At 40.3% G+C, this 14,468-nt stretch overlaps 1 protein-coding gene across 13 annotated transcripts in view; it reads right to left on the bottom strand.

Annotated features, from left to right (window-relative positions):
* The window catches only part of KALRN (kalirin RhoGEF kinase), a 991,119-nt gene that overhangs the window by 101,483 nt on the left and 875,168 nt on the right, over positions 1-14,468 (bottom strand). For all 13 annotated transcript variants that reach the window (XM_043992602.1, XM_043992601.1, XM_043992603.1 and 10 more), the window contains one exon: positions 3,450-3,580. In XM_043992602.1, the coding sequence (XP_043848537.1) occupies positions 3,450-3,580 (131 nt within the window). The remainder of the gene's footprint in view (positions 1-3,449; positions 3,581-14,468) is intronic.

Genomic DNA, 14,468 nt, shown 5'->3' with positions numbered 1-14,468 from the left:
CCTCTAGTGCTAGCACAGTGATGTCTAAATACTGATCTTCTATGAGCTTTTCTCCTCAGCAGTATTTTCTAATCCTTTAAGAGCTAGCGTTTATCCAACACTAAGGTAGTAAAGTGCTTCACAAATACTAACTCATTTGACTGTCACAATAACCCTGAGAAGTGGGTTCTATTATTTTCCCCATTTTCCAGATGAAGAAACTGCAGTAGAGGTTAAGTGACTTGTCCAGGGTTAAATAGTTTACAAGTGTCTGGGTCAGATTTAATAGTAGTAACAACAATAACAACCAAAATTTACATAGTGCTTACTATGTGCTAGGTACTGTGCTAAGTGCTTTACAATTATTATCTTATTTGATCCTCATTTGAATACCCTGAGAGGTAGGGGATATTTTTATCCTGAAGCAGAAAGTGGGTAAATGACTTGCCCAGGGTCACATAGCTAGAAAGTGTCTGAGACTGAATTCGAATTCAGGTCCTCCTGACTTCAGGCCCAGTGCTCTATCTACCATACCACTAGTTAGCCTTTAATCCCCTGTTGCCATCCTCACCCCCTGGATCATGTCCAGTACCTTATTTCCCACCTGTCACTATGACCAAGCCAACTGTCTAATTCTATCCTATTGTCCCATTATGCTTCATACTCAGATGATGTACCATGAGGTTGTTCTATAAAAGAAAGAAGTGAGCATCTCTTTATTGCCCCTGGAGGCCAATCAAGACTAATTAACCTTAAAATGCATCAGGATGTATTTAGGATGGACAAAAGAAAGAACTTCCTATTAGTAAGGTGGGCTAAACAAGAAACCAAGATGCACGGTCTTTAGGGAGGAGGTGGGGAATCTCAGAGAGGAAGGCAGATGGAATAATCAGGAGATGCCCCTGGGTTTGGAATGAAAAACCTTGCCAGGATACCAGGCAATGACTCGAATAACCTCTCAAGAGCCCTTCCAGCTCAATAGGTGCATGCCCCTAAGGAATGACTGACTTTGCTCAGTGTACCATGGCACCCTGAGTTCAAGGTGCCCCCAAACGCTTCAGCCTCAAGGCAAGTGTACCTTGAGCTTCACCGAGGCCAGAATATGAATCTTGGTTTGCCTCTCACTCATCTAAGAGACCTTGAAAGACACTCAGGAGGGGCTAGGAGCTGTCTGGGGGAGAAATGAAGAGGATGAGTCAACGAGAATCTATGTTACTAAAGGAACCTAGCATCTTATCTCTAAAAGCTTCAGGGGTCTCAGAAGCCCTCTCATTCAGCAGCTTCATTTTACAGATAAGGAAACTGAGGCCCAGGGAAAGGAAATCAGTTAGCCAAGGTGACCTATACTTTGAGAAAACCCAGTAAATCTAAAGTGACAGCTTATAGAAAGCCCCCTTAGTTCACTTAAATCAGAACTGTATTTATGGGGCAGCTAGATGGCGCAGTGGTAAAGCACTGGCCCTGGATTCAGGAGGACCCGAGTTCAAATTTGGCATCAGACATTTGACACTTACTAGCTATGTGACCCTGGGCAAGTCACTTAACCCCAATTGCCTCACCAAAAAAAAAAAAAAAAAGAACTGTATTTATAAAACTCAACTTCTATACAACTCTCTGAGGACACATTAATCATGCAAAGCACTAAGGGGTATACTTGCAAACAATGTCATGAATATCTTTCTCTTTTACTAGATGAGTTCCCACTCAGGTGGTGTCAGATATGTGACTAGCAATTTTTCTTTTGCTCCTGGAAAGTCCCACAAACCCTTGTGCAGAGCAAGCTGTGAGAGCTATGCCCCTATAGTCTCTTGCCAATGGCATGAGTTATTAGACTAGACCCATGGCCTGTTCTCATGGGACCAGGTTAAAATGTAATTGGGAAATGTTTAACAAAATACATAAAATACAGTGCGGCATAGAAAATGTTAATTTGTGGTTTTCTAAGTCAATATATGACAGGGATTCTTCTTTTTGAGTTTGACACTATTGCCCTAATACAGTGAGTTGGAAACTGAGGTGAGGAAGGAGGGAAGTTGCTTATCAGCCTTGGAATATGAGGAAGCATTATTGTACACTGTTGGTTCAATGCCTGTTATATTTGGGGTCCCCACCTAGTTCACTTTTTTATATTGGTCTTTCACTTTAGTCATCAACCACTCCCTGGCATCTCCATGGACTTTGTCTCATGCCTGGGGATTTCTAGACTCCATGATCACAGCTCCCAAGGTTTCTCTTTTTCCCTTCTCTTTTTCTCTGGGTACAGAATGGGGTATTTACAGTTTCTAGGGCTGGGTTGCAGTAACACTGCCAGTGAGGGCTGCTGTTTAAACATATGACCCAATCCAGTCTAAAAAGTCCTTAATTTTTAGGCTTCAGGTATCATAGTCATCGTTGTGGTCATCACCGCCACCTCTTCCTCCTCTATTATCATGATCATCATCTTTTTCTCCTCCTTTATCTTTTCCTCCATCTTCTCTTCCTCCTCCTCTTCTTCCCCTCCTTTTTCATCTCTTCCTCCTCCATTTTCTCCTCTTTCATTTTCTTTTCTTCTTCTTTCTCCTCCTCCTCCTTCTCTTTCTTCTCAATGCTTAATCTGTATGAAAACTTTATTTGGAATGAAAGATTCTTGCAGAACTGGGCCAAGACATTTGGTAGTCCTGGGTAAGGTTTGAAAATTGTATTTCTTGGATATTATGTCCCATCAGGAACTCAACCTTCTTTATAACACACACAGCTTGACTTATTACTAAACAAAAGCCTATATGCTGTGGACATTAGAAGTTTCTGGTGTTGAAAATGTTCATTTATGCTAAACAAACTGTGATACATGAATGTAATAGAATACTACTGTGCCATAAGAAACAATGAATAGGAAAAATTCAGAGAAACATAAGAACAGTTTTATCAACTGAAACTGAGTGAAGTAAGCAGAACCAGGAAAAGAGACACATGTACTACAATAGTAAAAATGGGAAACAGCCTTTAAATTGAATACTGTATGATTATAATCACCAAAACTGGAGAAGGAAGGAAAAAAATGTATCTTCTTCCTCTCTTCTTTTCAGCAGCAGGAGAACTATGTGTATAGAACATTGCATGTACTGTGAGACTCGGCTACAAGTGTTGGTTACTTTTGCTGATCTACCTTTTCCCCCCTTCTCTTTTTAAATGATTGTTACCAAGGATAGCTTTCTGAGTAGAAGTACAAAAAATATATTTTAAAATGCAGGTTATATAAAAACAAAAGATATCAATATTTTTTCAAAAATACTTCAAAACTGTATAAGACAGAATAGCTTTAAAAATTTCTTGTTTTACCTCCCCTGTGCTATATTCTCCCTTGTCTCTCATCCTGGCTCTACTCCACAGTGATTTACTTTGGAAAATATCTTTCTCCTACATCTTTTGTTGAAGAAACATTCTCTCTTTTCCTCTCCCTGCTCTCAGCCCCCACCCCCAAATTGGCTTACATTCTGCCCCTCAGGGCTTTGGCTTTCTGCTCCTCTTCCAGGTTCCGGGGTGGTGTAGGTGGAGTCATCCCTTCATTCAGACAACCTGTGGGGTCTTTCAAGCTTCCTCGGTAAGAACCTCCTTCTAGGCTCTGTAAATAGAAGGAAATACACCCTTAGAAAAGAGTATACTAGAATAGAGTTGCTTCATAGCAATCCCTACATCTCCTGCCCTCCCCATCCCTATATTACAGCCAGCTTGGAGGACAATAGCTGAGCACTTAGTAGTTTCAAAGAAAATGGAACAGAGAGACTCCCCCTATATATATATATATATATACACACACACACACACACACACATACATATATATATGTATATGTATGTATGTATGTATATATATGTGTGTGTGTGTGTATTTATTTCATTCAATATTTCTCAATTACATTAAAAAATTTAACATTTGTTTTCTAAAATTTTGAGTTTCAAATTCTTTCCCTTCTTCCCTCCCTTCCCTGTTTCTTGAGAAGGAAAGCAATTTTATATAGATTATACATGTGCAGTCATTGCAAATCATTTCCGTATTAGCCATGTTGCAAAAGAAAACAGACCAAAAGAAACTGGAAAAATAAAGTTTTAAAAAGTATGCTTTGATCTGCATTCAGATTCCATCAGTTCTCTCTGGAAGGTGACATCAGGAGTCCTTCAGAATTGCCTGGGATAACTGTATTGCTGAGAATAGCTAAATCATTCACAGATTATCATCATGAAATATTGCTTTTTCTGTGTACAATGCTCTCCTGGTTCTGCCTCCTTCACTTGGCATCAGTTCATATAAATCTTCCCAGGTTTTTCTGAAATCATCCTGTTCATCATTTCTTATAGCACAATAATATTCCATCACAATCACATACCACGACTTGTTTAGCCATTCCCCAATTGATGGACATCCCTTCAAATTCCAATTCTTTGCCACTACAAAGAGAGCTACTATAAATATTTTTATACATTTGGGTCCTTCTCCTTTTTTATGATCTCTTTGAGATACAGACCTAGTAGTGGTATTGCTGGATCAAGGGGTATGCAATTTTATAGTCTTTGAGCATAGTTTCAAATTGCTCTCCAACATAGTTGAATCAGTTTACAACTCCACCAACAGTGCATTAGTCTCCTAATGTTCCACATCCCCTCCAACATCCATCATTTTCCTTTTTTGTTATATTAGCCAATCTGATAGGTGTGAGGTGGTGCCTCAGAGTTGTTTTAATTTGCATTTCTCCAGTCAATAATGGTTTAGAACATTTTTTCATATGACTATAGATAGAGGTTTGTTTTTTCTTCTAAAAACTACCTGTTCATATCCTTTGTTGTTCAGTTATTTCAATGCTGTTGAACTCTTTGTGACCCTATTTAGGGTTTTCTTAGCAAATATATTGGCATGGTTTACCATTTCCATCTCCAGCTCATTTTACAAATGAGGCAACTAAGGAAAACAGGATTAAATGACTTGCCCAGGGTCACATAGCCAGTAAGTGTCTGAGACAAGATTTGAATTTGGGTCTTCCTGACTCCAGGTCTAGTACTCTATCCACTGTGCCACCTAGCTGCACCTCATATCTTTTGACCATTTATCAACTGGGGAATGACTCTGATAAATTTGACTTAATTCTCTCCATATTTGAGAAATGAGGCCTTTATCAGAGAAGCTTGCAGCAAAATCCATCCCCATCCTGTTTCCTGCTTTCCTTCTAATCTTGGCTGCATTGTTTTTGTTTGTACAAAACCTTTTTAATGTAATGTAATCAAAATTATCCATTTATATCTCATGTTCTCTCTATTGTTTGGTCTTACATTTTTTCCGTATCTATAGAGATGACAGGTAAAATTTTCCATGCTTCCCTAATTTGCTTATGAGATCACCCTTTATATCCAAATCATATATCCATTGTGACTTTATTTTGGTATTTGGTGTAAATTGTTGGTCTATACCCTGTTTCTGCCAAACTCCTTTCCAATATTCTCAGCAATTTTTTGTCAAATAGTGAGTTCTTGTCCCAAAAGCTTGGATCTTTACATTTATCAAACACTAGATCACTATGGTCATTTACTACTGTGTTTTGTGTAACTAATTATTCTACTGATCCACCACTCTATTTCCTAGCCAGTACCAAATTGTTTCGATGATTACTACTTTGTAATACAGTTTGAGATCTGGTATGGCTAGGCTGCTTTCCTTCTCATGTCTTTTCCTGATTCCCTTGATATTCTTGACTTGTTCTTCCAGATGAATTTTGTTAGCATTTTTAATAGCTCTATAAAATAAATTTTGGGCAGTTTGACAGGTATGATACTGAATAAATAAATTAATTTAGGTAGAATTACCATTTTTATTATATTACCTCAGCCTACCTATGAAAAATTAATATTTATCAAATTATTTAGATCAGACTTTATTTGTGTGAAAAGTTTTTGTAACCGTGTTCATATAATTCCTAAGTTTGTCTTGGCAGGCAGACTCCTAAGTGTTCTATATTGTCTGCAGTTATTTTAAATGGAATTTCTCTATCTCTATAAACCTTGTTGATAATATAGAAATGCTCATGATTTATATGTATTTATTTCACATCCTACAACTTTGCTGAAGTTGTTAATTATTTCAACTAGCATCTCAAAATAATCATATCCAAAAAACCCCCACCTCATTATCTTCCACCCCCCCCAGCTAAACCTGCTCCAATCCTCCCACCCTCCATATTTCCTTTTATCTGATGAGGCTTCCACCACCTTTCCACTCATGCAGGTTGACAACTTTGGAGTCATCCTTGACTCATTCTCACTTCCCCTATATCCAATCACTTGCCAAGTCTCGTTGATTTTCCCTGCACAGTATTGTAGTGGAAGGGGTGCTGGATTAGCCATCAAGGCACCTGGGTTTGAATCCCAGCTCCACCTCTCACTTATTGCCAGCATGACTTTACACTAGTCAGTTGATTCTGTGAAATGCAGTTTCCTCATTTTTAATTGAGGGGATTGACCTAGATTATCTCTAAGGTTGAAGAAAGGAATGGTTAGGTATAGAAGGTGGCACCTGAACACAATGAATAAAATCCACTAAAGATGGATTCCAAGACATCACATCAGAAAACAATTTCAAACCATCCATCCATGACTTTTTCCTGAAGTATGCCAAGAGGAAAACCCTTTAGGGTATATGCAAAGAAAACCAGAAGGAAGGAAGGAAGGAAGAGGGAGAAGTAAAAGCTTGGATAATCAATTTGCCCTGGTGGAAAAAAAAAATAAGGATGGTTAATGCCTTCCTGCCAGCAATGTTTGGTAACCTAAATTATTTCATTCAGATTTATTCAAAAAACATTGATTAAACCTACTGTGTGTTAAGTGCTGGCACTGAAAAGCCATAAAATAGCACAGTTTCTGCCTACAGGGATTTTACATTCCACTGGGGATGGGATTTGGGGAGAATCAACCTAAGCATAAGGCAAAGGAGAGATCTAGACTGTGCCTTTCTGTTCTTTTATTAAGGGGTAAAACCTGCCTTTGGCCCCCAAATCCCAGAAATGTGCCTAACAGGTTCAGAAAAAGAGTATCACCTGGTCTAGGACTCCTATCAGTGCCCCTTTGTCCTGGAAAAGAAAAAACAAAAAAGTCAACCAGGGTCTCTATTTTGTCTGAAACCAGAGGATCAAGATGTAGATGGGATTCAAATTGAGCCTCCCTTAATCTATGCCATGAGCAGTTTTGCTTTCCCTTTCCTCCTCCAAACCTTGAACAAGGCACCAAATAAAAACACATTATCAACTCTTAAGAACTGCTTCATGAGGGAGAAAAAGAATAGTTTGCTTTCCTGCTATAATATCCAACTCTTTACAAGTGTAGAATTTTCTGGGTAGTTGCCACAGAGTCAAAGAGTTCCCAGGCATGTTGCGCCTATGTTAAGGCAGCATTCCTATATGCAATGAAAACACTAGAGTTAGAAACCTCCAGGCAAATGACATTTTTATCTTTGTGATTTTACTGCTTCCTGAGAGAGGAAGCATGAGATGGTAGAAAGAAAGAATACAGGCTTGGGAAATAGGAGCCACAGGATCTAGCCCAAATTATGCTGTTCATAGCAGTAGGGAGTAGGGAGGTGACTGTTGCCTTTAACTATTAAAAGGACTGGCATGTGGGGCAGCTAGGTGGCGCAGTGGATAGAGCACCGGCCCTGGAGTCAGGAGTACCTGAGTTCAAGTCCAGCCTCAGACACTTAACACTTACTAGCTGTGTGACCCTGGGCAAGTCACTTAACCCCAATTGCCTCACTAAAAAAAAAAAAAAAGAAAGAAAGAAAAAAAAAAAAGGACTGGCATGTGGAAGATGGGGCAGCTGGGTGGTGCAGTGGATAAAGCACCAAGCTTGGAGTCAGGAAGACCTGAGTTCAAATTTGAACTTTGACACTTACTAGCAATGTGGCCCTGGGCAAGTCACTTAACCCTAATTGCCTCAGTTTCCTCATCTGTCAAATGAAGTGGAGAAGGAAATGGCAAACTATGCCAGTATCTCTGCCAAGAAAACTCCAAATGGAGTTATGAAGAGTTGGATACAACATGTCGAAGGATTAGATTTGTTCTTCCTGACCCAAAGAGCAGAGCTTAGACCAATAGTTGAAAGTCGCAGGGAAGCGGGTTTTAACTTGATAGAATGACATATTCCCTAATACTTGGTCACCCCCAACATCTGCCTTGTCTGTTTTTTTTCTCCTTAGCTACCATGCTATTGGAAGACTTTATAAATTTACAAACTAAGCTAGGAAATGTAGTTTTAGGCCCCTACAACTATTTGGAAATCCTTTTATTCATTTCTGATAGGTTTTTACACTCCCAACAGTAGCTGTTCTCTCTTCTTTTCTTCCTTAAGTTCCCTTTTTCTCCCTTACTCCATAAACCTCAAAACCTCTTTATATTTTCTCTTGTCATCTACTTTTGTTCCAGTCTCAGAATATAAGGTAGTCCATCTCCCACCAAAATTACCTCGTCTGTTCTCTCCTGTCTCCTTTGGGAGTTTGCTCCATCAATCATTCCCTCTCTTTTTCTTCTTTCTCTATTGTCAGATTTCTTCCATACTGTTTATAAACATACCTGGGTTTCCTTTTTCTTTAAGGAACCTTCATTTGACCCATCATTTATGTCTTCATTGAGCATTTATTAAGTACAGATAATATCTCAGTTCTTGTTGGAGCTGGATGCTGGAGGGGATGGACTGGGTGACCTTTGAGGTCCCTCCCAGCTCTGAGATTCTGGGATAGCCTGGTCACACCACTTTGGGTCACTCTTGGCCTCAGTAGCCTTATTTCTGAGTGACACTGAGAGACAGGAGGGAGCATGTGCCAGGCATATCAAAGCATCACCACCTTCATCTTGCCATCATCTCCCCTCAAACTCTAATGTAGCTATCCCAGGATACTTAGACCAAAAACTGTGAGAAAGTCAATGTCCCCAGTGCCACCAGCTCTACTTCCAGCCCAACCCCCATAGCCACCACTGAGGGGGAAAATCATTGTGGAGAAGGGACTTATCTTCCTTATGATCACTAGCAACAATTGCTATCCATCTGCCACCAACGGGTGTGCTCATATGCATAAAAGGCTTGGGAGCACCAGACCCCTGTCCTAGCCTAACCATCGGATTATCTAGGGAAGCAAATCTAGTGGAGAAGGAGCCAGCCATACCCACCTACTGCCACCCATGGGGCAGGCAAGCCAACCTAGCTGAGGCAACACCCTGAGGGAGACTTGGGAAGCCAAACCACTGCCAGCACCTTGACCACCAATTGCTCTCAGGCCCCATGAATATAGTCCAGGACCCAGAATCCAACAGCTTTGAGAATAGCAATGCTTCCAGCCTTCATCCTGGGAAGCAATTCCTGTAGATATGCAGTGCAACAAAAGGCAACCACAGGGACAATATCCCAGGTACTGAAGACCCAGGAAAGGAAGTTCTTTCCACCAAAGTCCTGGGCATGGTCAAAGGATCCAGTATCAACAACTGATAGGATTTTTCCCCCAGCGGAGATATTAGAGAAGAGGCATCACCACCTACTTTGATGCTTCACCCTAAGGACCATGACATCTTTCTATCTGACTTGTAGCTGAAACCTTTCCCGTGTGTCATTTCCCCCATTAGAATATAAGCTCCCTGAGAGCAGGGGCTGTCTTACTTTTCTAGCTGTATTCCTAGAGTTTGGCACAGTGCTTTGTACACAGTAAGCACTTAATAAATTCTTCTTCCCTCCCTCCTCCCTTCCCCCACTCTCATCCCTTCTTTTTTCTTGGGGGGGGGGCAGGGCAATAGGGGTTAAGTGACTTGCCCAGGGTCACACAGCTAGTAACTGTCAAGTGTCTGAGGCTGGATTTGAACTCAGGTCTTCCTGAATCCAGGGCCTGTGCTTTATGCACTGCACCACCTAGCTGCCCCATTTCCCTTCCTTCTTTACTCCCTCCTTCCCTTCCTTCCTTCCTCCCCCCTTCTTCCCTTCCCTCCTTTCTTTCTTCCTACCTTCTTCCCTTTGGCCTTCCTTTCTTTCCTTCCATCATTTCTTCCATCCATCCTTCTTTTGTTCCTTTTGTTCCTTCCTTCCTTCCTTCCTTCCTTCCTTCCTTCCTTCCTTCCTTCCTTCCTTCCTTCCTTCCTTCCTTCCTTCCTTCCTTCCATAGAGGGTTGCCTCAGGTGATTTGAGGTATCTTTCAGCTCAAACATTCTCCAATTCTGTTTTCACGTGACATATGGATCTTTGCTATTCTGCATGATCTTGGATAAGTCACTGAACTTCTTTAGAATTTAGTTTCTTCATTTGTAAAATTAGGGTCTTAGATTAAGTTTCCTTCTAGATCTAGATCATAATACTGGTATAATCCTAAGGCTATCTCAGATGCATTGTTCACATTCTTTTGCCCTGACTGTGATCTTTCTCCAAGTTAAATGACCCAGGTTATGGTACCACAGAGATATTACTGTGGGTGGATATTGCCTATATTTTTTAAAACTATCTGTTAAAAGTATTTGTTGTACTATAAAACTTTAGGATGAGATTCTAACAGACTACTTTCATTCCTAAGGCTGACCATGAGTCATCAGGACAACCTGCACAGAATCAATAATCTAGGTCAAGAAAAACTATGAAATGTTTATTGGGTTCAGAGAGTGTCTGTTATTTCCGGCTCTGCTAATAAGCCCAGTATGAAAAGAGCCCTCAGGACAAAAACTAGAACTTGGTAGGTATTAAAGGACAGTGGGAGGCATCAATTTTGGAAACAGAATAGAAAAGCCCTGAGTACTGGAAGGGAGAGTCATGCTGGGAAAGGGTCAAGGGCCAGGATAAGAAGCTGAGGCCAGGCCTAGGCAATAGTTACTTAGGATGAAATAAGAAGAAACCTAACTTTCCCCCTAAGGGGAGGGCCTGCCTGAAGAAAAATCAAAATGTTGACAGGACATGGAAATCAGTCAAATTTCCACAGAGAAAAAGACTTCTTGGAAAGAGACCATACGGTGCCCATCAGGTTAGCGCAGCCTTAGAACACTATCAGCCTGAGCTCTAGGCAAGCATCTTTTGGGGTCCAGGCATAGATGTATTATCTTCAACTAGGGCTCTTGGAGAAGATTCAGACTAAGAAAAGAAGGCTCAGAATAAAAGTTGTGTTTGTAAGTATCTGGCTAGATTAAAATTATTTTAGGATTAGATTTGTGTTCTATCTCCCCTCCTTTTTTATGATCTAGTTTCTTTTGTTTATAAAAATATAAAAAGTAAGCTTTCTTTGCCTTTACATGATGGACATGTAATGAAGAATAAGTTGTCAGACATGGCCCACGTATCAGTTTGCTTTGCTTAATAGCGCCCAGTTATTACAAAGGAGGGTTACTGAGGAGCAATATTTTTAAAAGCACAAAACAGTTTTGAAAGCTTTTATCCTTTATAAAAGACAAAGTAGACACTTGATTACATAAAGTTAAAAAGCTTTTTTCATAGATAAAATCAATATAGCTAGAATTAGAATGAAATTATACAAATGGGGAAAAGTTCTTGCATTAAATATCTATGATAAAAAGTCTGACATCCAAAAATCTATAAGGTATTTCCATACATCTTTGATATTAAGACCCTACCCCCAACAGACAAAGACCAAGCAATTTTATTTTTTTTAGACCAAGAAATTTTCAAAAGAAGAAACGTAAACTATCAACAACTATCTGAAAACCTTTTCAAAATCATTATTAAGTAGAGAAATACAAATTAAAACAACTCGAGTTATCATATATCTCACACCAATCAAAATGGTAAAGATAAAAGATTGGAAAATTCAGCATTGGTGGGTGGGAAGGGAAGCATCCTAATTCACTGCTAGTGAAGCTGTGAATTGATCCAACTGTTCAAGAAATAATGTTGGAATTATGCAAGAAAGGTTGCTAAATGTTTCCTCTCATTTAACCCAAAGATCCTTCTGCTGGGTTTGACCCTCAAGGAGATTCATGACAAGAAATGACTCTTCCAAACAAAAATATTTATAAGCAACATTGTGATACTGAAAAGCTGGCAGGGGTGGGGGGACTTGTCCAATTAATGAGAAATGATTAAACTCTATTATATGAATGCAGTGGAAAAATATACAATAAGCGTGATGAATATGCAGGATGCAGAGAAATACTGAAAGACTTGTATGAAGGAAGCAGAGTCAAACACACACACGATGACTACAATGATATAACTAAAGACATCATTAAATGGCAATAAGACTCAAGAGTCAAATTCAAGAGCCTACATGGGGAAGGACCATACTATCAACGTTAAAACACACATCCTTCCTTTCTATTCACACTGGGTGAAGTACCAAAGTGGAAAGTGACATGTACCAGAAAAGTGTCACTCATACTATTAGGTAATTTCATTTAACTATTTATAGGGATTGTGGTGTTTTATGGATGTGGGTTGAGAACTGTTGTGTCAAAATGAAATAGATTCTTAAAAACAAAACAACAAACCCTTGAGAGGGCAGGCATTATGATATAGTGGAAAGGACCCTGGATCTGGAGAACAAAGACCTGGTGCTGAATCTTGGTTCTGATGCTTTACTGTCCCTGGGCAAATCAATTAATCTTGACCGAGTCTCAGTTGCTTCATCTGTAAAATGGAGAGAGCACTTGTACTACTTCCCTATTTGTGAAAAAATTTCTTGGTAAAAGTTAAAAACAGCTCACATACATATGAATTGCTACTACTGGGCAAATTAAGGTGAACTGGGCATATTAAGGGGAAGAGAGGTAGTATGACCTAGTGAATAAAGGGCTGCTATTAGAGCCAGAAGGCCCTGGGTTTAAGCCCTGCCCCATCTAGCTATGGGGATAAGGGCTAGTCACTCAATCTCTCAATTCCTCCAGGCAGCCAAGGCTAAAAGTTACAGAGGAGTTCTTGACCTGCGCTAGTGGAAGGAATTTCCATGATGGGACTTCCCTACACTAATGAAATCACAGGTCTGGACCCAAAAGAAGGGGGAGAAAGGCTGGGGAGAGATTTTGTTTATCTTGAGATCAGGAAATCCTAGCAGAATCTAAGTACCTAAGAAATGGTAAGAGGAGCAAGGACCACATCCCACACTGATGTAGGGTGTTGTGCCATTGGAGATTGGGATCCTGAGCTGTATATTCAGATCCCAGATCCACTCTTTACTATTTGGGCAACCTTGGACAAGTTGGCTAATGTTTTTCTGCCTCGGTAACCTCCTCTGTAAAATGAATAGGAAACTATGTGATCTTGAGGTTCAGCTGCTAGTGCTGTATCCCCTTCTTCCCTGGGTATTTTCCTGACACACATCATTTGACACAACTTTGCTAGCTACTTAATGAGCCAATTCATGGTGACACAAAGAAGAAAGATTACATGTGTAACCAGGCACACCTAATTCTGTTTTCCCCTGTCTGTCAGGCTGTCTTTGGGAAGGGAAACCTTTTCAAAGGCAGAGGACCAGAAGAATAAGAGAAAACTAGATCACTTTCGCCAAAACAATTCAATGCAATGCAAACACATTTATTGAGCACCTACTATGTGTAAGGGTCTATACTAGGAACTATGGAAGATACAAAGACAGATAAAGCATAGGACATATTCAAGGCACTTATAATTTAATGATCTTGGGGAAGGGGCAGCTAGGTGGCACAGTGGATAGAGTACTGGCCCCAGAGTCAGGAGGACCCTGAGTTCAAATCAAGCTTCAAATATTTACCAGCTCTGTGATCTTGGGCCTGATTTTAGCCCTGATTGCCTCCCAAAAAGGAGGGGTGGGGAAGGCATGTACAGAGGGAGAACGAGACACATTCAAAAGAGAGTTCCAAGCAAAGTGCTATGAGAAATTTGAGGATGGAGAAATCTTTGACTGAATGGGTCTGGGAGAACTTCATCAAGGAGGTAGCTCTTAGGATAGGCCTTGAAGTCAGGGCAGGACTTTAAGAGACTATGAGGAGGGGCAGCTAGGTGGCGCAGTGGATAGAGCACCGGCCCTGGAGTCAGGAGTACCTGAGTTCAAATCCGGCCTCAGACACTTGACACTTACTAGCTGTGTGACCCTGGGCAAGTCACTTAACCCCAATTGCCTCACTAAAAAGAAAAAAAAAAGAGAGAGATTATGAGGGTAGAAGCATTCCAGGCCCTGGGGATAGAGTGAATGGAAATGCAGAGATGGGGATGGGCAGGATGAGAATGCGGAATGGAGAGTAATTTAGAAAAGGAGTTGGATGAAAGAAGGATGGACAAGCAAGACCTAGGTCTGGAAGAGACTTTAGTTGGACCTCTGCTCCAACCACCTTATTATACAAATGAGGAAACAGAGCTCCACAGTGGCCCGCTGATATGGATCAGTGGTTTTTCCCAGGCTACACCAGTATTAAAGTGTTGAATTTGGAATTTTTTTTAATTAAAAAAATGTTGGTTTTGGATTTGGAATCTTAACCGAAATCCTCTGGGTAGACTATCCACTCCATCTGTGTACCCCCAAGCTTG

Source organism: Dromiciops gliroides, chromosome 3 (genome assembly GCF_019393635.1).
Source record: "Dromiciops gliroides isolate mDroGli1 chromosome 3, mDroGli1.pri, whole genome shotgun sequence".
Lineage (NCBI taxonomy): Eukaryota > Metazoa > Chordata > Mammalia > Microbiotheria > Microbiotheriidae > Dromiciops > Dromiciops gliroides.
Note: the sequence above shows the minus strand (reverse complement) of the source record. Positions and strands in the feature narration are given on the sequence as shown.